Source organism: Triturus cristatus, chromosome 10, assembly GCF_964204655.1.
Source record: "Triturus cristatus chromosome 10, aTriCri1.1, whole genome shotgun sequence".
Taxonomy (NCBI): domain Eukaryota; kingdom Metazoa; phylum Chordata; class Amphibia; order Caudata; family Salamandridae; genus Triturus; species Triturus cristatus.
The window spans coordinates 897,418,801-897,445,300 of record NC_140593.1 but is presented as its reverse complement, the minus strand read 5'-3'; the positions used below and the strand labels follow the sequence as shown (position 1 = coordinate 897,445,300).

The following is a 26,500-nucleotide window of genomic DNA, read 5'->3' as shown; positions in this document are numbered from 1 at the left end:
AGAGAAGGAAGTAAGGGAGAATCTAATGAGGTGAAAAGGAGAGGGTGTACGTTAGTTTCTTGGCACCAAATGCAAAAACGCTTCCATTTCAGCCGTCTTGTTAGTGCTCTGCACTCGGGCACTAGAGATTATCTCGCTGCATTTAAACAGGAGATTCCGATGGGCATAGTCATGGTACTCAGGAGCCAGGCTGATAAAGCGATTTGGGATCTGAATGAAGCACTTGGTCTTGGGAAATAATCAACAGTGATGGAATGGGATCCAACAGAATGTGATGCCTCCTCTAAAGTAGGAGGAGTTCTGAATACCAATGCTGGGGTGGCCAGGAGTGGGCTATGAGGATGATTCTGAAGGGTTCTGCTTTCATCTTCGTCAACAGTCTTGGCAGGAAAGGAATTGGAGGAAAGGAAGAGGCAAAGATGCCAGACCAAGCCATCAAAAATGCATTCCCCCATGATCCCTGGTGGCGACGCCAGCTTGCGAAGAACCAGCATTTTTTGTTCTCTGGGGTTGCAAAAAGATTGAGACTTGACTTGCCCCACTGGAGAAAGATTTTTGTTGAACGCTGTCTGATCCAATTCCCATTCATGACATGACGGTTTTAGTCTGCTGAGAGTGTCTGCTGTTGTGTTCTGGTTGCCAAGATGTTCTGCCCTTAGGGCTGCCCTGTATCGAATTGCCCATTCCCAGATGCACTGCGCTTCTTGGGAGAGAGGGCGAGATCTGGTGCCACCCTGTTTGTTGATGTAGTGCATTGTGGTTGTGTTGTCCATCCGGACAAGAATGGCTGAATTCTTTACCTTTCATAGCAACGCCTGTAAGACCAGATGCACTGCTGTGAGTTCCAATAAGTTGATGTGAAGGTGCTGGTGTTGTTGCTGCCATCGGCCGCTGACTTGTAGCTCTTGAAGAAATGCTCCCCATCCGTCGAGGGAGGCTGCAGTGGTAATTATGAGCGGAGAGGGAGTGGCCAGAAAAGATAAACCAATTGAGAGATTTCTGCATTGGGTCCACCAAGAGATGGCTTGAACAATTCTTGGTGTGATCATTACAAGATCGTCTAAAGCTCTCTCCACTTGAAGCCATTGTTGGTCTAGTTCCTCCTAGAGAGGAAGCATTCTTAGGCGCCAGAATGTAATGAGAAGGATGCAGGATGCAATCATCCCTAGGAGAGATCTGTAACAGTAAATTGAAAGAGACTTTCTTTTTTGGATTAGTTGAGCTAGAGATATTAGTTTGAAATGTCTCTCGACCGAGGGGAAAGCCTTGTTGAGAGTTGTGCCGAGTAGTGCTCCTAAGAAGGTGAACTTTTTTGAAGGAAGCAAGACTGACTTTTCCCGATTTAGGGTAAGGCCTAACATGCTGAACAGCATTGTGAAAGCTGCTGTGGATGCCTGAGCTGCGGCGATGGATGGCAACTTGATCAAAGTAGGGGAGCACTTGGTGTCTTTGCTTTCTTGGAAAGCTGCTATCGGAGCCAAGCATTTTGTAAATATCCTCGGTGCAAAATTTAGGCCTAACGCTAGGACTCTGAATTGATAATGTGTCCTGGCAATAGCGAATCGCAAATACTTGAGGGATGAATGGGAATATGGAAGTATGCATTTTGTAGGTCGACAGTGGACATAAAATCTCCTGGATTCAAGAGCAACAGAATTTCCTGCAAGGTGACCATGCGGAAGGAATATTTCTTGAGATAGGTCTTGAGAGTCCAAATCGAGAATATGCCGTCATTACTTGAACTTTATGCGGACTAAAAAGAACCTGGAGTAGAAACCCTTCCATCTTTGTGATACAAGAACTGCTTTTAATACTCTTTTCTCCAGCATTGTAAGGATCTCTAAACGCAGAAGATGTAGATGTTTAATAACTGCTGGTCCAGGTGGAGTACGGGGTGGAACCTGAAAAGATTCTAGAATATGGCCAAACTGAATAAGGTTAAGGACCCACTGGTTCATGGTTATTTTCGGCCAGTGTTTGAAATGTGTAGATATTTTGCCCCCTAACTTGACTGGTGAAAGAAGAGATAGCCGGAGCCTGAAGGCTGTCATTGGCGATAAGCTAAATCCTTTCCTTGTCGTCCTGCTCTACCTCTTGGGGTAGATCTGTTGTATGCCGTTGGTGGTGGCTAACATTGAGAGTATTGAGGATGTAGGGTTGTGAGGAGGTGTAAGATGGGTACAGATATTGTTGATGGCCTCCCCTGTATGATGGAAGACCTCTTCCTTGAGCTCCCCGCCTTTCAAGCGCCTCATCAATGTGTTTGCCGAAAAGGGCTTCTCCATCAAAAGGAAAGTCAAGGATTTTGTGCTGAACATCAGGTCGGAAGGATGTAGCTCAGAGCCAGTCCTGGCGGCGCAAGATGGCAGCACTTGCAAGTGATCAAAAAGCTGAGGTGGCAATGTCCATGGCACAACCTCAGAGAATGTACGCTCCACCTTCCTGGAGGATCTTTTTGGCCTTTGCTTTACCCTCTTCCGGGAGTTGAACCAAGTATGGTGCAAGGTCGCACAACATCTGGCTCATACTCATAATCGTATTGCCCCAAAACTGCTAGAGCATTGTCCATTCTGACTATGAGCGCCAACACAGAGAGCATTTTCGAGGCGTCTGCCTTCTTTGTCTGGAGGCGCCAATATTGGAGCCAATAGATTCGTTGATTTCCGTTGTGCTGCTTGCGAGATGACCGAGTCATGCTTTGGATGGCCAACAAGACAAGCAGGAGCGTCGTCTGGAGCCTTATACTTTTTCTCTAGCTGGGGAAGGACTGCTGGTACTGTGGCTGGAGCCTATCTTGACCATGAGACCTTCCTCCCACATATGACTGGAAATGGGCACTGCACATACAGTCTTTCTAAAAGGCTCCTTAAAGTCATAAAGGAAACATTCTGTTTGTCAGGAGGACATGGGCAAGTCAAAGCATTTAACCGCTCTCTCCAGCAAGTTACAGAAACCACCAATATCCTCAGGTGGAGAGTTAACTGCAATTGGTGACGGAGACAATGGTGGGGGTATGAGATAATCATCCCATTCATGATGCAGGTCTTGTAGTTCACCCTCCTAGTAGTTGTCATCAGCAGTTACATGCTCTGGTTGAGCAGGGACCTATGGTGAACAGTGTGCAGTGGTAGGCAACAATGTTGTGCCTTGTGGAGTGGATGCAAGGATAGACCGAACCGGAGGTGTTAGAGAGGGTTGCTCAGTGGCATCAGATGTCGCCAGAAACCTGCTCTTATAATCTGACAACATGAACTGTAAGTCAGTGAGAAGTGAGGATGGCATACAGACCAATTTCCTCCCGATATTGTTGATGATATTGTTGTGGAATAGCAGAATAGTGCTGATCATCGTGCTCTTCATCATACTCTTCCTCTTGGTACTTTATGTGCAGTTCTGATGGACTATAGGTGTATACAAATGGACCGTCATCATCAGATTCCTGCTCCTCCAAATGTTGAGAAGGAACTAATGGTGTCACCTTACTAGGAAAGGTGTGCTCTGGTGCAAGATGTTGTAATCTATACTGTATGTCGTCGTAACCCCCCCTCCTCTGACCCCCCCCCCCCACATCCCCCCCCATCAACGAAGTTGACGACGGCACAGTCAACGGGGATGTAACAAAACCGGTAAAACCATGGGAGTCGTTAACAGACGCAACGTTGCATAAGTCTTCGTCAGTGGAGGTGTCAGTGGAGCCGGACTCGTGTCAGCAGTTGTGTAGGACTCACCGACGAGGCCTTTCTGGAATCCGGCGTGTACGAAAGGTCGGTGGTCGCAGGCGTCGAAGACGCTGTGGTTTTCTTCTTCGACGATGGTGTTGACTACGAAGATTTCGTCAATGGTAAGGTTTTCATAGGTCATCTGTCAGGAGGGGTTACAGTAGAAGGCTTCTTAAAATCATGCCACACCTGAGGAGGCAGTGTGCGAGGTTCAGACCTGTATTTTATTTATCTGCTCTACCCAGAATTATGCTCTTTTACCTCCTTTGGATATCTTGTGAGGAGTTTTTAAGAGCTGCACCTTTAAGACTCATGTGAAGTCTTTTGTTTAAGCCTTTTTAGGTCATTCAGTTGACGGATGAGAGTGAGATGAACTCTCTCTTCTATGCGACATTTTAGAAGATGAGGATGACGCTTCCTCACTGTCATCACAGGAAAGAAGGTCCTTTCTTGACTTTATCTTGTGCAGCCAAATTATTAGGCACCCCTCACGGTCTCTCAACGTTTTATTAGAAAAGGTACGACATACCTTATCTCTTTGGCATTATGATTGGCATAAAGGAACTATATGCATACCTTGTGGGGGTCATAAGTATGAAGCCTTTTCTTGGCACAGGTAGCACAAGTCCCGAAGAGACTCTTCCTTTACTTATCTGTTATAGTGAAGTCAGGAAAAAAGGAATTAAGGGTTGTAGATGAAGTGACTAAGTCCAAAAATCCTCTAACGAGAAGAAAACTGGTGACAAATAGTTTAATGCAACTGTAGGTGAAGAAGACTGAGCAGAGCTCAGTGGAGACTCCCTAGCACGACGTGTGGTAGAAAATCTGAAGAGCTGGAGCTTCTCTCAGGATGGCTAGGGCAATCTGATTGGTTAAAATCTATATTTAGTCTCTCTTCCTTTTTTATGTTTACAAATGACTATTATAGGTTACAAAACTAAAGGGGCTCAGGGCCTTTTCTAGTTTATGTTAACTTTACATTGCTGTTTTAATGAACAGGGGACTCACATCTCGACAATAAAGAATGATTCAAGCCTGTGACTTTGTTGTATTCCGCTTTAGGTGTCCGTATATAGGTTTTCATGATACATGCCCTTATATAGGCACAATTCGCATTGCCCTTATATAGGCATAAGATCCCAGACCTTATTTAGGCATTAGCCATGCTATCCAAATACAGGCATGGTCATACAAGTTACTTACCTTCGGTAACGATGTATCTGGTAGAGACGATTCTAGCCGCAGATTCCTTAACGTAGAATTATCCCCAGGTATGAGACTGGATGCGGAAAATCTTTGCCACAGCACCTCAGCGCGCCGGGGGTGGTACCACGCGACCCCGCCCTGACGTGACGTCAGCAAGGTCACATAAGTCCCAACCCAGCGCGCTGACGTCAGTTTTCTTCTGAGAACTTTTCCGCGCCACAACGCGGAGCCATCACCAACAAAACTGTGAGAGTATGGGAACAGTGTACGAAAAAAATCAGTGAAACAAAAAAGGGAAGTAGCGAATGGTGACGAACAGTACCATTAGGGACCGTGCCAATTACTGAAAATCATGAAAAGGAAAGAGCAGAGCACCACTGTGAGAAGCAACCCTGCAAAGCGAAGGTGAGAACCTCCCTGGAGGCAGAAAAAACATGACAAAAAATGACGTGGCAGACATCAGGAAGTCAGCAACCACAATCTAGAACCGTGAAAGGCAACGAGGCTGGAACAGAGGATTAACAACAAAGCACCCCAAGACAACACCATCAAGGAGTGCCGTATCCCCTGTAAGCAGCTAAGGGCAGAGACACAGCCAAGAAACCCCAACCTAGAGGATTGCGTAGGAGTAAAAAAAAACCCAAGCAATGAAAAAAGAGAGAGAGAGAGAGAGATTATGAGGAGGCCCCACACTGGAATAACCAGGGCGTAGGGATGCAGAAGTACACCTGAACCTACTGTCCAATGACCACAAAAGAGGGAGTGGAAAAAACAAACAGAACGAAGCATCCCGCCAGGGAGGAAGAGAAAGAGGGCACCCGCAGGAGACAAATGCCACCCGGAGGGAGGCGAGTGCAGAAGACTAGCTGAAGGGTCCTCGCAGAACGGGGCGGAAGGGCGGGTCATGAAGGAATCTGCGGCTAGAATCGTCTCTACCAGTTACATCGTTACCGAAGGTAAGTAACTTGTACATCTGATAGAGACTATTAGCTGCAGATTCCTTAACGTAGAATAGATACCCTAGCCATACCCAGAGGGAAGGTGGGTCTGCGAAAGAACCTCACCAGCTTGGAAGACAACAGGGCCCCAACAGGGGATGGGGCATGGCGACAGGAAGGAAGGCCCAGCCCCCACCAAGCAGAAGTAAGCCAGAACAAGGAGAAGGGAAGGCCAGGATACCACAAGCCTACCCGAGGATCAAAGGGCATCCGCCAGAAAACCCGGAGGGGCAGACAGCACCAAGCTAGTACCAAAGGAAGAAAGAACCACCCTCAAATCCAAGGAGAAGAGGTGGAACGGAGGCAGAGCCCGCCCCGGGAGAACACACACACCAAAGGGCACAGCTGAATGGGTGTCTATCCCTAAGTAGGGAGCAAGGCCGGAACAGGACCACAGTCGAGAAGCGCAAATGTGAGAAAGAGAACACAGACGCGCAAAGCTCCAACAACCAAGGGACAGGAGCACACAGTGACACGGCGAGTCCCACGGAGGGAGACCAAAACTACCATGCACACGCAGCAACAGCCGGCAAATACCAAGAAGCAGTGGCTCAGAACAAGGCGAGCGCAAGACGAAGACAGACAGGCCCCAGCCGGTAAGGCGGGGAATGAGGTGGAAACACCAAGATACGACGCTGCAATCAGCATGACAAAGGTCGGGCCGATGATCCAGAGGCTAAGAAGATAGAAACATCAAGGAGATAGAGACCGCACCAAGCGGTATACGGGACGCCAGGAAAACACAAGGAACCTGACAAGATATCCCCGCCCGCCCAGCTTAAACCATGGCTATACAATAGTCAACAAATATCCCACCTAGGGTAAGAATCGTCCCTAAACAAGAACAGGGAAACACCTCTTAGGGAAACCCGCAGCAGAGGTCAAGAACATCAAAGATCTGTGGGAACACCACAGACTGCTTACCAAGCAGCCAAACACATCTTAGGGAAAACCGCATCAGAGGCCAAGAACCGAAAAGACCAGTGGAAAACACCACTGACGGCTTACTAACCAGCCAAAAAAGACACAAAGGGCCCAACCTGAGGACCTATACCGCTGCACATAACAGCAAAAACACACACCACAAGCTGAAGTGCTGAATCAGCAGCCAAAGAATAAAGGGCCAACTGAAAGACCCTGAAGGCACTCAAAGCCGCACACAGCACCTAACGGCCCAACTAAAACCTAAGGCCCCAAGGAGAAAGGAGGAATAACGCCTCCCATAAGGCGTCGGAGAGGCGAGTTACGGAGGAGGAGGACGGAGCCCCGCAAGGAGTTTCTGAATAGCCGAGTCCGCATGGGTGTGAAATAAAGACCCATCAAAGGGTAAATCTACAAGACGCTCCCGAACATTCTATGGAAAGACACCATCCCGCAGCCAAGCATGGCGGCGGAGGGCCACAGAACTCGCCAAAGCACGGCCGAGGGAATCAGAGACGTCCAAGGCCGAACGGAGAATGAAAGTAGCTAACTCACAATCAACCTGCGCGGGCACCCTCTTGGGAGGCTCGAGACAGAAGGGACTCCGCAGAATCCCACAGCTCGGAAGTAGCCCTAGCCAACACACAAAGAGTGTTGAGGGCACGCACAGCAGCGCTAGAGGAGGCGAAAATGTTACGCCCCCAGGAGTCCAGCCACCGAGCTTCTTGTGACGGCGGAAGCAGCACGGAAGGCAAGGAAGGAAAAGCAACCTGCAGGACAGGGCCCTGGGCCGAGGGGGTGGGAAAAAGACAAAGTGGATCGTGCGGAGCAGGGCGGTGGAGGAGCGGTTGAGGCATTGGATCCCCCGTGGCAGGGTGCCCCCAAGCCCCCAGACGAGAGTTATGGCGCGACGGTTCAAAAGGGAGAAGCGGCTCCCCTCCACCAGAGCCCTGGTGGAGTACCTCAAACAAGTGGTCCAAAGGAAGTGGAGCAACCGGATTCCCCATCTGCAGAATGCCCGTGGCCGTGGAAATGGCCCGGACAAAGGTCACACTCGCCTCTGTAGGGCGACGGGGCAAGGGGGGGGGGGGGGGGGGTGGGGGTGGGGGGAAGCAACTTCTCCGTGGGCGAAGGCTGCAAACCAAAATGCCTGTGCCCCGATGGAGGGAGAAAAGGGACATCGGGAGAGGAATCGACGATCTGACGTCGGGAAGGCGCCGGGGAGTCCACCACAGGCACCAAGGAGTCCCCGACCGGCGCCGAAGTGTCCACCAACGGCGCCGGGTCGACCTCCACCACCCTGTGCTGCTGCAGAGAGGGGGGCGGGGTCAGAGCCGAAGCAGCCAATGAACGGCGCCGAAAAAGCCCGGGTCGGCCCCCGATGAGGCAGACGCCTGTACCGAGGGCCGAGAGGTACCCAGGGAAGCGTCCAGAGTCCCGGCCTCCACCCGCGGCACCGTCCGCTGGGGAGGGAAGCTGTTGACGCCGGCGAGGCGTCCGCTCGGCCTCCGGGAAAACAGCCGCCTACCCAGAGGACCGAGGAGGAGGGCGAGACCTGAGTCCTGGCGACCTCCAGCGACACCACAGGGAACCCCGCGGGGCTTTGCGGCGAGGCCCGGACACCATGGGCCGAGGAGGGGAGCCCCGAAGGGCCGCACCTCGACGGCACTACACCTCCAACACCTGAAGCCGAACACGTCAGCGCCGGGGGCGAAGCCACCGGCAAGTCCGCAGAAGTCTCTACGGACATCACAGGATGAGGAGGAGGGCTCAAGGAAGCCTGTAGAGTCGTAGTGTAGGCTTGCATCTGGGCCCTTGTCGCCCCAATGCCGGGTCGCGGCGGATAGGGTGGCGACGGATGAGGGCGCACATCCCGGTAGGGACCGTCGGCCTCTGCCGAAGGAGGACAAGGCCTCGGCAGCAAACTGCAAGGCTTACCTGCGGGCGAACAACGCCCATGGGGACTCAGTGAAGGACGATGCCGCAGCCGGAAACGGAGGCCCCTGGACCTGTGCAAAGTAGGAGACGGACGCTGCGACGACACCGACCTGGACAAGCGGACCGACAGCAACTTCATCCGGCGCTCCCGCCGAGACTTCGGTTTGAGATGCTGGAAAGCCTCGCAGTCCATAGAGTCATGGTGCTCGCCCAAGCACCACATGCAAATAGGGTGAGGGTCCGTCGCCGACATCTGACGTGCACACGAAGTGCACGTCTTGAAGCCCGAAGGTATGGTACACTGTTCCCAACTCCAGGCGGTAAGAGGCCCGAAAACAGGCCAAGGAGCACACTCCGGAACCGCGTTGCACGAGGAAAAGAAGGAAACTGACGTCAGCGCGCCAGGGTGGGACTTATGTGACCTTGCTGATGTCACGTCCGCGGACGACGTCAGGGCGGGGTCGCGTGGTACCACCCCCGGCACGAAGAGGTGCTGTGGCAAAGATTTTCCAGATTCATTATCCAGGGATAATTCTACTTAAGGAATCTGCGGCTAGTAGTATTTATCAGACACCTACATCCATTCACCCCAACGTCACAACGAGTTCTTAGAAACCAGACCCTTAGGCTCTTGGGATTTCCACTAGAACAGGATTATTAATTTCTCCAAGAACGCATTTATTATGCATGAACCGCTATTCCTCAAGGGTTCATTCCTGACGTCTTCCTCTGCCCGACTTTACGTCAATGCTAACATTCCAAGGCACCTACCGGGTATAAATATACCTTCCCTTGCCCAAACAAGTAGGAGGAGACCTCTACTTTAGACTAGCTCATGTCCCGGCCTGACGCACTGACAAGAGACCCTGTCATCCCTGCTCGCAGAGAATCCGGCTCCAGTGTTCTGACTCCCTTCGCGGGGTGTTGAGTACGAGACCCGAACTCAGATTCCCACCGCTCTCATTCTCAAGGTACGGAGCGGACTAGAACCTAGAGGGACTCTTGGCATACCAGACTTGGCATACTAAAACTTAGCATACCATACTATAGAATACAACACCTACTTCTTACCTAGTACTACACTTAGGTTAGGTACACTGGGGAAGAACTAGTTATAGAAGCATCTTATGAGTACTCACAATTTTAGCTTATGTTATTTATGTATATGAATATATGTGTCATAGCTAAAAGATAATGCTAGCGCAGTATTATTTCTTTCTACTGCTTACGCTGTACATAATCTATCTTGTATACTGTCTTGTGATTGTAACAGCTCATAACCCTTACACGAGAAACAAGACTGTTCAATAAATCCTTTTATTGAAACGTCCGTCTATTCTTTCTGTGTAACTCTGAAGAAACTAAGCATGCACGATTAGCTGGGTGAAACTGTTAACTGTTTCCACGATTCTGAGAGTGTTCCGATTCTAAAGGGAAACAAAGTTGTCATGTTTATGCGGTTGCCAGAAACTAATCCCTTCTTGTTTACAAGGAGTTTCTAGTGGCCTCTGAGTTAGCTGGTACAAATTAATTAAGTTGAATATACTCGACAGGGGCATACTGACCTCAGTCCTATGCCAAATCTATAGGGTATATTATTCCAATGAGCAGAGCCTATTAGGGAAATAGGAACTACACTACATGGAGCCCAAATTTTGGTAAGTCACTAATTTAACGCTAGATACTGAGTAACTCAGTCGTGTTTTTCTCAGAGATCCTTAATCACATACTTCATAAGACGTCTGGAGTGGTTAGGGTTAAGTATCCACCAAAGCTGAATAGGACAAAAATCCTATATATTAGCTCTTTGTTCAACGTTGAAGGATACAGTGTTCCAAAATATTGTGCACCTTATCTTTGTTTCCTTGAAACTTGCTCTACATTTTTCAAAAACAAATGTCCCTGACTGGGGATACTAACACCGAGAACGGTGTAGCTGCGGCTGATCCAGTCGTAACAGCTTTTAATTTTACAGGTTTAAATGAAACCGATGAGGGTGTTATAAACATCCCTCCAAACATAAGGAGAGTCATCACTCAAACTTATACAACACGGCCTAACACCAAGAGGTGGTAGAGCAGTTTTCGTGATAGAGGTACACAAATCCTTTCAGACAGAGGCATTCTATTCATGGATTGTATTCCCAGAATCAAATCCAGTAACTAAAGTATTTCACTTCTTTAAAGAAGATGAACCACCTGAGGAATATATTCCTTTTCGAGGATATTGAAATTCCACTCACATACCAGGAGCATAATCTCTGGTTTAAAGGCGCCCTAAAACATCACAAAAACATTACCAGGCTTGGTCCACTAGGTAGACCAGGAGCAACATGGCAGATTCTAGCAGGTTACACACCTCATCCTGACATCGAAGAAATGTCAGACTAAGAATTACTTACTCAACTACAAGAGTTAATAAAAATTTACAGACAATTCGCCCAATATGTCATGCAGACTTTCACAGTCCAACCACTAATAACCATTCCAAATCAAACCCCTTAATAAGGGTATACACTAAAAATCACTCCCCAGACTTTACACGCAGTCATGAGTAAAATGCCCACAAAACGTGAACAAATTCCATTCTGGATAGTTCAAAAAATTACTCAAATCGAAGCAGTATTTCCAAATACTAGCCCTTATGAGAAACACAGAATCCTAACAATCTGTTTGCCAATGGGGAACACATGACAACTGGAAGACTGCACCACTTCGGGCACAGTCTTTGCTGCCATCTATACTAAAACACAGTGTTCCATCAATTTCAGTAATACCAGATGTTTGAAACAAATTCAAAACGAATACAGGGCAGAGCCTGCTCTGGATTTAGATATGAAATTACTGAAAAACTTCGACCAGGTCTCAACAATAATATTATCTAATATTAAAGGGGAGGCAGCATCAGTGGCCATCCGCCAACACTTCAGGGAATTTGATGTAACTGAACATCAACATGAACTACCCAGAATAATAGAAAAATCTTATGCAGAATTAGGCAGAGACAGTTTGGGTGGAAAACCTTTGAAGCCAAAACTGTCTTAAGGTCCTGAGAAGGACTCTAATATTCAAAATCCTACATCTAAAAAGCAGTGGTAAACTAATAAACAAAATCCAAAAGAGACACATTCTCAATCCCGAGGTAGGTCTCCTCAAAAGGAGCCCTCTGAAAGGAGGTATAACCTCAGGAATAGGGATACTTTAAGAAAACCTGACAGGTATCAAGATACTGATACACGATCCTCTCGTACCTTTCAGATATCGTCACAGACATCAGAAAGAAGACGGTCAGGTCACAAAGAAGAACGCGTGAAGTCAAAAGACGATTAACACGTTCAGAAAAATAAATCAAAACCTCAATTCACCAAAAAGAAGGTAGCAGGTCTGAAGATCAGACATGCCGAGAATACTGAGAACACAGCTCAAGAACGGAGAATGGGCTCAGACAATGCTGGACAGTGCAGCAGAAGTAACAATGGCTCGCCAGAACCTGAAGGAACTTCTGGAGATAGTGGACTTGAATGAGTACATCACAGTAGAGACTGTAGACACCAGGGTTAGTACTCCACAAAAGTTATATGAAATAAGACTCCGGATGGAGGGAGACATACCAAGAAAAGTGAAAGCACTCTTTTGGGATAAACTTTCAAGGGGTTATGATATACTTCTAGCAGAACAGGACTGGCCACCAAAATGTGTCAGGGAGTGCCCACATGGCGAGGACATCATTATGCCAGCCTACTCCAACCATATTCCAATTCACCTAAAATATACTTATGCCAGGAAATGAGCAGTAGCCCAGGCTACATCATTATACAAAAATCATGCAGGATGAGATGAGGACTCACCTCACCACAAAATACAGCTAAAAAATCAACCTACTGCACAACGGCAGTACCTAATAAAGCAAGAAGCTAAAAAACAGGGCAGGGAGATCTTAGATCAACTTGAATACCAAGGGGTGATTGAAAAATGCACCTCCTCAATGAACAATCCGTTGTTTCCTGTATCCAAACCAGACAATACATATCGTCTAGTTTTGGATTACAGACATTTAAACACTAGTTCCAAAACATTTGCAGTGCAAAATACACATAGTACAGCATTAATGAATAACAATGTGCGTAAAAAATATAAAACGACATTGGACATTTCAAATGGTTTCTTTTGTCAAAACATAGCACCTGAAAGCAGGTACTTAACAGGGTTCTCAAAAATGGGGACTTAACATCAATTTTGTCGACTCCCACAAGGGTTAAAAAACAGCCCAGGGTTATTCTCAGCAAGGGTAACAGAGTTACTACAAATTTATGATAACGAGGCATTGTCATACGTCGATGATATCTATCTGACAGACGATGACCTAGACAGGCACTTGAACAGGGTGAATACCATTATACAGGGCTTCGCCTCTGAGGGCTATAAATTCAACTTTAAAAAAAATCGAGAATTGCTCATCTCAATGTCCTTTTCCTAGGATATGAGCTTTCAAGTGAAGGCAAAAGCCTGGCAGCTAACTTTTTAGAAAAGTGTGCGCTGCTCCAACCTCCAAAAACGCTGAAAAACTTACAATCCACCTTGGGCTTCTTAAATTTTGGAAGAACTTACATTCTAAATTACGCAGAAAGGGTTAAACCTCTCTACGAATGAACCAAACCTGATTTTTCAACAAAACATTGGACACAGGAACACACAGACATCCTGCGTTCACTCCAAGCTAACATGTTAGCAATAAATCACTTACAAACACGTGTAAATAAATGCAATTTAGTGATCCGAATAATTTCGGGTCAATGCGTATTCACCTATTTAACATTTAATGAGGGTGAAAAAGTACCAATAGCATACAAATCACATTTGTATATTCAAGCAGAAATGCGCTTCACTTCAACAGAAGAGATACTGACAGCAGTTAAAACCACTGTAGCAAAAGAAAGAGCTCTAGCCGAGGGGAAACACATTATTGTCGTGACTCCAGTACCAGCCTTAGAGGCGGTTACAAAAGCGAGCATTCCAAATGCAAAAGCTTTACATCATAGATGGATACAATGGGTTCATTATCTTGCTGCAACAGATGTTGAATATGTTTTTGATCCTGATTTAAAAACACAAGCGTTCCTGCAATATGAACATGAATGTCCTCTGCCCACTGAAATTCTCCCTCTCGATCAGTACGAATTTATAATTTATACTGATGGATCAGCACAACCTGCTACAGGGAGTAAGCAAGCTTATAGTGCAGCGTGCGCATTCGTTAAAGGTCGCATGCGCGATGGTAATTTCCGACCAATGGTCACTAAAACTCAATCTCTAGGAGATTGTACAGCTCAGCGAGCTGAACTACAAGCATTCAAACTGGCACTTGAGACTACAGATCGCGAAGTCCCCACACTTATAGTGTGCGATTCCTTTTACTGTGTCCAGTCATATAATGAATATTTACAGAATTGGCTTCAAAACGGATTCAAAGATGCAAAAGGTGGCACAATAAAGCATAAAATGCTTTGGGAACAAGTAGTTCAGTTGAGAAACGAACTACTAAACGCTCACGTGATACACACGCTGAGTGATCAACGTGATGGCGTTCACGTTGCAGGGAATTCATTGGCTGATGAAGCCGCAAAGGGGGCTGTTCAGATGGCTTCGGTAGCTGCGATCACTTGTTCAAAAAACGAGAATAGACAGTGAGATATTGTTGGCTGTCAATGCTTCAAGCAAAGACAGTGGTGCAGCGTTACCAAATAAATTTCCACTCAAGTACTCATATGTAATTGATGCGAACAACGTTCCTTTTGCTCGAATCCCTGGAGTGGAGGATAGGGCAATTCCAAACATGGAACGTAGATTAGGACTGATACTAGCAGCACATGAAGGGATAGCCTCTTCCCATGCAGGTGTTTCTGCAACAGTATCTTTGCTAAAACAAAGATATTGGTGGCCTGGCATTAGGAAACAGACCAAAAACTATGTTTTGGAATGTGAAATATGCCAACAGATGAAAGTCTCCACAGTGAAACGTCCTGCGCAGACACCCCTGTTGATTTCAGACCAACCATTAGCTTGTGTTAACCTGGACCACTGCGGTCCCTTGCAAAGAGACGGTAACTAGAAATATATAATGGTCGCAGTAGATTCATGCTCAAGGTTCCTATGGATGTGGCCTCAGCGCTCGGCTGACGCTCGAACTGTTATAAAAGATTTGCGAGTCTTTATCGGCACATACGCAATTGACACACTACATTCCGACCAGGGCCCTGCGTTTAGCTCTCGGGCTTACAAAGAAGCCATGGCCAGTTTGGGCTTAGCATTGTGGTACTTCTCTCCGTTTCATTCTGAGGGAAATTCTGTTGTGGAAATGAAAAACCGGGACATAAAGCAGTCTATAACAGCTAGAGTATTAGGTTCAGGTGAAGGGTGGGTCAAACATCTTTATGGGGTCCAACGCTCATTAAATAATTTGCCAAGAAGTTCTCTAGCGGGGGTCACTCCATATGAGGTCCTATTTGGGACAAGAATGTGGGTTCCTGATCTCGAATGTAAAGGCACAGCGGTGGAAAATAAACCCTTTGATATCAAAGATCGTTTGGCTGTTTTACAGGACCTAAATGAACTAATATCGAAACAAAGCAACGTGTTCCTGAAGCCAACCACCACTAGGGAAAAACCGGCAGTCTCAGCAAGGCCTGTCTGGATCCCAAAAGTTGGGGATCTAGTCAGAGAAGATTGCGGACAAGAAGGAATTTGGACCTTCTTACAGACAACCAGTACCTGTCCTAGCCGTCCATGGAACAAGAACAGTACTTCTGCTGCCCCTTGCTGGAAAAAAGGAGAAAATATTTGTGTCAATCGACTTCATCAAACCACACTATGTGGCCGATCCTAAATAGTAGGCCTCGTGGACTTCGACCTAGTAACAGACGCCCTCCTCTCGCTACTATCCAAGAGGTTCAGACTGAAAGACTCATAACCATAGAGAATTCAGCAGTAAGAGATGAAGGACTAAGTAACAAAGCTATGGAACTCATCCCTCTTGAAACTCAAGTAACAGTTCATCCAGATACACCTGTCGACACAAACGTAACACGTGATCAACTGGTTCAAGCGATTCTGACGAATCCTGATGCAATTCCAAAAATTGACCGTACTGCTTCTGGCTGCTTCATTAACTTTGATACTTTTTCTGAGGATCCTAGTGAGCCTGAAACAATGCCAGCCCTAAAAACTTTCAAACAACAAGCACAAGAATTTTCTCGTTTTCTGAAAGACACTTATCTAGTTTCACCATGGATTGAACTATGGATTATTTCTTGCCCAGCAGAGATGCTGGGCAAGAAAGTTTTCCGAGTCCAGTCTCACGCCTGGGGATAATTCTACGTTAAGGAACCTGCGGCCAGAATCGTCTCTACCAGATACATAGTTACCGAAGGTAAGTAACTTGTACATCTGATAGAGACTACTAGCCACAGATTTCTTAACGTATAATAGATACCCTAGCCATAGCCAGAAGGGAGAAGGGCCTGCGAGAGAACCTCCCCACCAGGAGAGACCGGGGCCCCAGTAGGGGACATGGCACAAAACAAGAAGGAAAAAAGGCCAGGAGATCCTAGCCCAACCAAGAGAGAGAGAGCACAACACCCCGCAGGGGCAGACAACACGCAAATACCTCTAGGAACACAAGGGTCACTTCGAACCCAGTGAGAAGAGCCAAAGGCAGGGCCCACTGGAAGAAACACATGCACAGAGATAGAAAAGAGCTGAAAACACCGTGGCCGCAAGCAGCGGACAAGGCCGGAACGGCGCCACCGCCAACAGCACAGGTGGAAGAAGAAAAGCACCGTTGCACAAAGCCCCAACGGAAGCAGGGGCAGGGGCGCAAGGAAACACATCAAGATCACCACGGTGTAGCAGTACAAACAGTCCTGCACGAGCACACGTCGCCAGCAACAGGCAACACCACGGAACAGTGCACCCAGGAAAAGGCATACGCCAACCAAAGGCAGAGGTCCGGGAGGACCAGGACACACCCCAAGGGAGGGGCCGGGACAGAACACACACACACTGACCACGAAGTAGTGGAGGAACCGGCAGAAAATAAGAGGGAGACGGAGGACGGCCCAAGCCGGCCATCCGAAGGTCAAGTAAAGTCAAACCCTCTGGAGCAGTCGGCAGAGGACCCAGCCAAAACACAGGACAAAAGTCCGGAACCGCCACTACACGATGCCACACCGGCCGAGCGGCATGGCGACAAGGAGAAAGACGGACCTAGCGCAAGCCGCTCCAAGACAATTGGCAAGAAGATCGCACCTGCGACATATCGTAAATCCACAGAGAGCAAGGAACCCGAAAGGGTGACCACACTGCCGAAGCACATGACAGAGCTATGTAATAGCTACAAATATCCCACATAGATTAGGTTACGTCCCAAGAACCATGGGAACACCTCTTAGAAAAACATTTCCGCAGCAGAGGACAAAACAAAGACCTGGAGAAAATACCCGCAGACGGCTTATGAAGCAGCCAATAAAGAAGAGACAGAAGGCCTAATCTTAGGGCCTACTGGGCTTACCACCAGCCAAAACCACAAGACAACAAACGGGCCGGACCAGCAGCCAACATCACCACGGACCCCACAAAAGGACCGCCAAAGCACATAAACCAGACAGAACACACAAACTGGGCTACCCGTTAAAAGGCCCCAGGAAAACAACGCGAGAACACCTCCCAAAACTCAGACTAACAGTCAGGTCACTGAGGGAGAGGTGGAGGAGGAGGGCGAAGCCCCGCAAGAAACCTCTGAATGCCAGAATCCTCAGGGGTGTGGAACAACAGAGCGCCATCAAAGGGGAGGTCAACCAGCCGTTCTCTAACGTTTTCAGGGAAAACACTATTCCGTAGCCAGGCATGGCGACGAAGGGCCACTGAAGTAGCCATGGTACGACCAAGCACCTCCTAAACGTCCAGAGGCGAGCGAAGAATAAACGCCGCCAGCTCACGGCCATCCAACACATGGTGCCGCAAATCAACGCAGGCACCCTCCTGAGAAGCGGAAGACATAAGGGACTCCGCCGAGTCCCATAAGCAAGAAGTGGCTCTGGCTAATACACAAAGTGTTACGGGCCCGCAAAGCAGCATTGGAGGAGGCGAAGATGTTTCGCCCCCAGGAATCCAACCAGCGGGCCTCCCGCGACGGGGGAGACAACATCGATGGCAAGGAGGGAAAGGCAGTCTGTAAAAGAGGGTCCCTGGTAGAAGGGTGGAGGGAAAGACAGGCTCAAGCGGAGCAGGACGGTGGCAGTACAGAAGAGGATGGGGCACAGGGTACTCCATGTCAGGACGCCCCCAGGCCCCCAAAAGAGAATTGTGGAGCGCAGCCTAGAAGGGAAGAAGCAGCTCCCGTCCACCAGAGCCCTGGTGGAGAACCTTTAGCAGATGATCCGTGGGGAAATGGGCAGCTAGATCGCCCATGCACAAGATGCCCGCAGTCGTGGAAACAGCCCGAGCGAAGGCAGCACTCGCCTCCGTAGGGCCCCGCGGCGGGGAAAGCAGTTCCTCCGTGGACGACGGTTGCAAGCTAAGGCGGCCGTCCCACAGCCCAACCGGAGGAAGGAAAGGCCAAGCTCGAAACGGGGGAGGGTGGATCGATGAATGGGGAACCTGAGGCGCCTCTGGCGAAGACTGCGGGCGCGGTGACGGCGAAGAGCCGTGCTTAGAAGACGCTGGGGAAAAGGCCACAACGCGGCGACCCGTCTCCGGAGAAGATGAAACAAACAGCTGACGAACTTCTGGAGAACAGGGGGCGTCCGAAGACGAATCAACGACCCGACGTCGGACCAGCGCCGTAGAGTCCGCCACCGGCGTCAGGTCAACGCCGACCTGCGCCGAAGGGGACGCCGGAATGACCTCTGCCACAATGCACGGCGTGGGAGACCGGGGCTGGGTCAGAGCCGGGGCGGCTAAGGAACAGCGCCGAAAAGGCGTCGACTCGACCTCGGACTAGGCAGCCGCCTGCGTGAAGTGACGAGGGGGGCCCGGGGACATGCCCCGACCCCTAGCCGGCCACTGCGGCACCGCCAGGGCCAGCAGCCGCCGGCGCCTGAGCAGCATCACCTCGTCCTCGGACAAGGCCGCCACCTGCCCAGAGGACCGAGGGGAACTCGAGGACATGCCTGAGCCCCAGCAACCTCCTGCGACACCACAGGGACCCCCGCGGGGGTTTGCGGCGAGGCAGAGTCGCCGTGGTCCAAATGAGGGAACCCCGAAGGACCGTACCCCGACGGCACCACATACTCCAAACCTGGATCCGAACCAGTCGGCGCCGGAGCAGATGCCGCAGGAGTCCCCGCACGCGGCAAGGGATCCGCAGACGTCCCAGGAGGAGAAGAGCCAAAGAGGCCTGCAAGGTCACGGCATAGGCCTCCATCTGGGCTCTGGTCGCCCCCGCGCCGGGGAACGGCGGATAGGGTGGCAACGTGCTGGGCCGCACCACCCGCAGAGAACCCACGCCCCCATAAAGCCGGGGACCGGGCCTCGGGGACAAACTGTGACACTTACCGACAGGTGTACGATGCCCTTGTGGCCGTGGAGAGAAATGATATCGGAGACGGAAGCGCCGGTTCTTGAAGCCCTCCGCAGGGGACGGACGCTGCGACTACGCTGATCTGGACATGCGGGCCGAAAGGAGTTTCATCCGGTGCTCCCGCCGGGACTTCGGCTTCATTTACTGACATGCCTCGCAGTCCGTGGAGTCGTGGGACTCCCCCAAGGACCACATACAGATAGGGTGAGGATCCGTCGCCGCCATCTGGCGCGCGCAAGACGAGCACGTCTTGAAGCCCGAAGGCATTCGCACACTGTACCCAAGAAAACACTAAGCGTAAAAAGAAGGCCTGAAAACAGGCCAGGAACACGATCCGGGTCCGCGTTGCACGCGGAAAAGAAGAAAACTGACGTCAGCGCACCGGGGTGGGGCTTATGTGACCACGCTGACGTCACGCCTGCGGAGGACGTCGGGGTGGAGTCGCGTGGTACCGCCCCCGGCGCGCACACGCTGGGCAAGAGAGTTTTCCCGGTCCAGTCTCACGCCTGGGGATAATTCTACGTTAAGGAATCTGCGGCTAGTAGTCTCTATCAGATACCTCTAGTACCTATTCTGATGATTGGGACTTTGAGAGTGTTAATAACATGATGTCTGATCTAGAAAGGTCTGCTGCGTTCTCTAACAATGAAAACATAGAGGGTTCATCAGACTACGAACAGCTTTATTGTTACACCTACTATGGTCCTAATTTCTTGCATAGATCTGCAACACCTAGAAATGTATTTATGTTTAACCAATGGGAACATTGTCCTACACCACCAAAGGGTAGTTCAAAAACGTTTGCAAATAAGTTTCCATTCTTTTCAGGGTACAATACATCTGATCCAGAAACATTTTTCTATAGAAATGTGAACACAACAGGACAGAAAAATATGTTAACTACTACAAAACAGATTAATTCTGCAGCCTTTATTGCACAACTGTCTAGACAAGGATTTGACTTTTGGAAAGACACAATCAACACAAAATCTGTCTGGGGTTCTAAAGATTGGCAAGTGCAAGGGATGTTTAGAGTCTGTATCATCCCTCAGCAAATAATGTTTTTGAATGACACTGTGCAACAAACGTCTTGCCTTGGATTAGCCAAGATCAAAGACATTAACACACCCTCTGTACCAACACCTGCAAGTAATAGCACTACACAGGGAGCGGTCACAGTAGCCGCAATACTACAAAACAACAGATCCGATCCTGCTCTGGCCCACAGACACAAACATCTGTCAAGAAAGATTCCTAAATAGAATACAGGGCTTTACTATCCATAGGCCAGACCCACGTTATGTTCAACGACAGCATCCGTGGGTAGTAACAACACACAGTGTAGGAAAATTGTGCCTCGACTGGTTACAAAAATCTACACTTGAGGATGTGAAACAACACTTATCTTTACTTAAAGAAGACGCAGACCTTAGGGATTTCTTGCTAGGACCAAGAAAACCGTGTCAAAAACGTTTCATATATGCCGGCATTTATGCTGCTTATAATGAAATATGGAAGGTTTCACAGGCAGAGGCCGCAGAAAAAATACATAGAAAGATCGTATTAACTTAGAGAATTCTCTCACTGTGGTCGACAATGGGTTAAAAGCGCAAGCTTCCAGTATTAAGGGCAGGTGCATATGAATCTAAAGCACTACATGCTACATAATGTCCTTGTCAGGTCATTGGTATTTTCCATTCACAGCATGCATGACTGTTGATACACATGCTTAGCATACATTATAAAGCAGTGCTTTACAGAAGCTGTGGCTAGCGTTTGGACGATGCAGATGTTTGGGACAAGGTCCTTAAGACCACATTCCTGAACATGGCTTGTTGACGGGCTACAAAGTCCGCACCGAAGAGCTTGGTAAAGTTGTGTGGTGTTGACCAAGTGGTTGCCTTGCAAACATGCTCTAGGGGAATGTTACCTAACAAGTCCATGGTCATTCTCTTGTTACAAGTGAAGTGCATTTTGAGCTAAACCGGGAGGACCCTCTTTGCTTTGTAGTAGAAGGTTTGATACATTTCATTAGCCACCTAGATATGCCTGCATTGGAAAAGTGAATCCCTCTGTGAGGCTCTTGAGTATTAGGGCCTCGAAGTCCTTGGCCCGGAGTGTGGATTGAATGCAAGCCTTGAAGTCAGCTTCGGTTTTGGCGTTGATGGGGTCAATGCCCACGTTGGAGCCTTTGCTGCTGGCTTTGGCTGTGAGTGCTGGTGCTCGATGCCCTGGAGGTGGCTCAGGCTCAATGGCTGTTGGGGGTTAACGCTCTTAGTCAGAGGCCTGCTTGGCTCCAAAGGTTTTGACTGGTTCTGACCAGAGTCCAAAGACGATAGGGGCCCTTCGCTTGCCTTTCACTTGCGTACATGCTCAACGCACGACTACGCTGAGGGCAGTGCTCTGCCTAGGTAAGGAGCTTCTTTTGCGCTCTTAGGTTGGTGGTATTGACCTTAGGAGCGATGGAGTACTTACGACTCTAGGTGGGGTTTTAGTTACCAGGCCTCTAGTCTCAGTATCAGCTCAAATCCCTCCATTTCCTCGTGGTCGGGCACACAAAAAATGGTCGGTGGTCTCGGCAGAGCTCTCCTGATGCATCCGTTGTTGTGTCGAGTGCTGCAGCCTTCGGTACCAGAGTCTTCTTCAATTTGAAAGTGAGTCACATTGCACATAAAGGCACTGTCGTGATTGGGGACAAACACAAATTACACACTTCGTGGTGGTCTGCTCACGGGTATTTTCAATTGCAGTGCAGGCAATTTTTAAAGGGTTTCCATTACGTTACCCACGTGGCACTCACCGGAGATGGAGGATTGGAGGCAGCGTCCTGGGAGTTTAAATACTGTTTTCAGTGTCTTTATGCATCAGGGAGACAAATGGAAACTGAGCTAGATTCAGACGAGATGGGATCAATAAGGAAATAAACAGGGCAAATGGATTGGGTTCAGAAAATGACAAACTGAAAGCCTACTCCGTACAAGTCTGAACACGATGGTGAAAAACAAAACACCTAACATGGAGTCTATGCGGAGTCTGTGTCCATGTGCAACCTACACCAACAGGAAGAGTCACACCACATCTGGTGACTCGATAATCCTTTTTGAAGAGAGACAACTTGCAAATGTTCGAGCCAACACTAGATAGCAATAGTATGCTAAGCATATGTTTCTACAGCCACACATGCCTAAAACAAGTAGTTTTCTGCCAGAAGGCAGTCTCGACATCACGTCATGTACTGAACAAGCATGTTAAAGACTTCAGTGCCCAGATATTCTGGGGGATATGGGGACATGGCCTGGATTTCCTGTGTGGGGTTAAGGATTAAAACCCAAGTAGGATGTATGAAGCAGATGAAGGCATTGACACATTTTGTGAAAATCATCTGTAAACACTTAAGGATTGTTCCCTAGTCCTGAGTCCAAAAATAGCACCGGGTATCTTCTGGCTGCAGCTCAAAATCGATTTGTTTTCTAATCCATGGAAACAAGAAAATAAGCAATCTCATTTGTATGATAGGTCTAGAAAGTCTTGCACAGGAAGGGACTCCCTCACTTCTGAAGTGCAACAGAAATTTGAGCTATGATTACCTCCAGAGCAAATAGATTGGAGGGACCATTGACTACACTCGCTGGAGTTTTGGAATGTTACAACTAGACTAATGCATTATTAAATAAACACTACTGTGTTTCCATCCAGGCATGTTCAAAGACCTTACAGCGACTTTTAATATTCCTAGTGAACTCCAGTCTGATGACCGGTAATAGTTCAAGCATGTGTACCTACGCTGGATAAGTGCAATAATCCAAAAGAAACTGAAAAGTATCCATAGGCAAAATAATAAATATAAAAATGTATAAGTGAACAAATATACTTATTCTGCAGAAAATAAATTGGGTACAGCAACATTAAAAATGCGCCAAACAAAAGAAAAAAGGACTAAAGATTATGAAATTAAAAATAGGAGCACATTTTAACAGCCTTACACACAGAACAAGCTGAAGGGAAATATCCCCTTGGCAGGACAGCTAAAACAGCTGTCAGAAAATAAGACTGTGCCAAGGGATGAAACCAAATAGAGGGGTTCATGAGATGGATACACACCTAACAAAATGTTTTACACACCTGCATTACTACCTGTCAGAGGAAGTCTTATCTACGCAAATCATGTTTTTCTTCCAAAATTATCCATCAATCAGGCTTGATAATTCTTGTTCTGGCAGACCACTGGGTAAGTACATTCTAATGCTACTTTTTCAGCCATTTGAGAAGTACTTAAAATACCCCAAACCAATTACAAGCATGCATGTGATTGCCATAATGTATATACCACCAAATCACAAAGCGTTTGCAGAGTGGGTAATGGAAACATCGCCAGGCAACATAAAGGAGCACCAAACAATTTTGAGTTGAAGAACCCCATAACGTCACATTAAGTAGCTCATTTTTAGGTCTCGCCTGAGCCAGCGCTTTAGCGCTGCACTCGCGAGAGCTTTTGTAAACGGGGGATTTGGAAGTGCAAACTAGTGCTTTTCAGGCCTCCAAATACAGTGCATGTGCGCCGGGCGCGCGCACCATTTGGCAGCCTGCCTGGTCACTTTCGCGGCCGCTTTGATGTTCTCTCAGTGAGCCGCGCGGCCACTGAGAACATCAAAGCGGCCACGAAAGTGCTCACCATTTGCCACCCCCTCCCTTATCCCACTTCCTGCTTGTTATTTTATACTTGTTTTTTACAGTTACGGGGTGTGTTACAGGGATGGCGGCTGTTCGTGCATCTGATGTGCTGGTTTGTTTTGCTGCCCTTTACAGCGTTCAAAATAACGTTGCAGAAATTAGTTAAACCCATTTTTAATATATTCAGTACATGCGTTCAGTATATTTTATAATGCAGAATGCACAAATAAAAAATGCCCTCTCTTACAGTGTCAGCACTAAATCCGCAAGCATTTCATAATAAAGTAACAGTCACACTGCAAACGTGAAACAGACTATTGACATCGTCCAATGCTCTGTGGCAGTATAACTAGTTTGCTTCCCAATTAACATCTTCTTCACTTCTGCACATTTATACCAAAAGGCAACTGTCTTGAAGAGTGCAACAGGAAACATTAAAATGATGCAATATCATGTATGAAACTTTTACTACTATCCTCCAGCCGATTCATATTTCTTGTTTCTAAACAAATTTATGTTCATTGCACTGTCGTCTCTAAATCGGGGTTTCTGTTAAATGAAACATGTTAATTTCCGTTTTGCTTCTCTTGCTATTTAAATAGTCACACAAAACAGATATAATCAGTTTTTATAAGATGCACCACTTTCCACAATGGTGAATTTATTAAAAAACGAATTATAGATATTATTCCTCATCATCAGAGCCTTTATTACGGATTCTAAAACATCTATAAAAGCAAAACATAATAACAATTAAATCTCAATACATACATAAAAACAACTTCACATAAATAAACTGAAGGGGGTCCAACAAAACTTAATTCCCATCGCACGATAACTAACCTGACTGGTGCGTTCTATTAAGATTACAAAGAATTTAAGAGCAATCTATGAATCGCAGACGCTTTCATCACCTCCAACCTTTGCCTCATGTTGGCCACCTCCTTAAGAACACGACCAATAGAATAACATTACTCATGATCTCAGCACAGTACATAACGAGATTGGGCGCTTTCAGGCTGGTATGGCCATAGGCACCATTAACAAGCATTGGCATAGCCAATAGGTCTCGCCTTTGGGACCTTATAAGTGTTTAGCCATGCACCAGTTATATGATATTGTGCTGCATAACTAAATACTTATAAGGTCCCAAAAGCGAGAGACCTATTGGCTATGCCAATGCTTGTTTATCGTTGTTCTTACCTCAATCAAATTGGGATAGAGGCCAGCAAGCAAAACACCCTTCACCAGCTCCTCTTCCTCGCTATACTGGTTGCACTGGGCATATCGCTGGGTGCATTCAGAAGAGTTAGACACCAAAAATGCTTCATACAGGTTTGCTGAAAACTGTGTGACAAGCCCTGTAGAGGGAAGACACCAAAGTGAAATGGGAGACAGAGCGGGCATATTGGAAAATAAAGTCAGGTCTTCTTTAAACATTAGAGAGCTTGGAGAAAATGTTCAAGGAGTGCTTACTATCCAGCAAGTTGAGCAGGAAGCCCATGAGTCAATTGGAATATATCTGAACATAATGAGGTGGATGGACAGAGTTCTGCAGCCAATAACACCTAGAGATCTACGAAGTGACTGTTTCGGCTTCCACCAGAACCAAATCAACATACTTCAATATCCTTATCTCCCCTTCTAAACATCACATCTAGAAACTATTAAACAAACTGGCTCTTTTGTCAATCCATCATGCACATAACACACAAAGGACGTGGAGAGACTCTTAAAAAAAAAAATACAAGAGTAGTGTATAACCAGTAGAGGTCTCTTGGAATGTAGTCCTTTAAGGACGTAAACCCTCACCAATACTCAGGTGGCATGCTCCATCATCGGGTTTCTCCCGTCACCACTGACAAATGTGGTGGTGGAGTGGGCGACAACTCTCTTAAAACAGACAGGAGAGGAGACGCTTAGTCTACTGTTGCAGAGGCTACCCCAATGTGAGCTGCATGTGTAGGTGATGCAAAGATATCAGTATTGTTGAATGCGGGCGCAGGTGAAATGCTTTTGTTCACCAATTTGGGCAGGTTAGATTGAGTGATAGTGAACCTTAGTAAGCCTTGTCAACTTCTGCCCTACACTAGCGAATCAAAACTCATTGACCCGACAATTGCAAAAAATGAGGCCTACAGCCACATTGATCAGGGCGTAGCATTGTACCATTTTCTTTCTGCATTTCTTTCACTGTTCTATTCACAGAGAGATAGGTATCAATTATGTAGTCTTCAAGAATGCCAAACACCACATAGTAGAGCAATTACTAGTGGCAGAAACAGGTTGACCATTCTGATCACACTTGGGGTACAATTATATACCCCTTGGCTTTGTTTTTGATATGCTCCTTAAGAACATTTATTAAAACTTCTTTTTGGTCTACTGAGAGGCATTTTTAAATCATCTTTTCACTGTTTCTTATCTTTGCATTATACTCAGTTTGTTCTCATCTACACCACCGAAGGAATG

General features: G+C 47.5%; 1 protein-coding gene across 2 annotated transcripts in view; it reads right to left on the bottom strand.

Annotated features, from left to right (window-relative positions):
* DHX30 (DExH-box helicase 30) overlaps window positions 1–26,500 on the bottom strand; it is a 574,174-nt gene that overhangs the window by 129,770 nt on the left and 417,904 nt on the right. For both annotated transcript variants that reach the window (XM_085628644.1, XM_085628645.1), the window contains one exon: window positions 25,232–25,389. In XM_085628644.1, coding sequence (XP_085484770.1) covers window positions 25,232–25,389 — 158 coding nt within the window. The remainder of the gene's footprint in view (window positions 1–25,231; window positions 25,390–26,500) is intronic.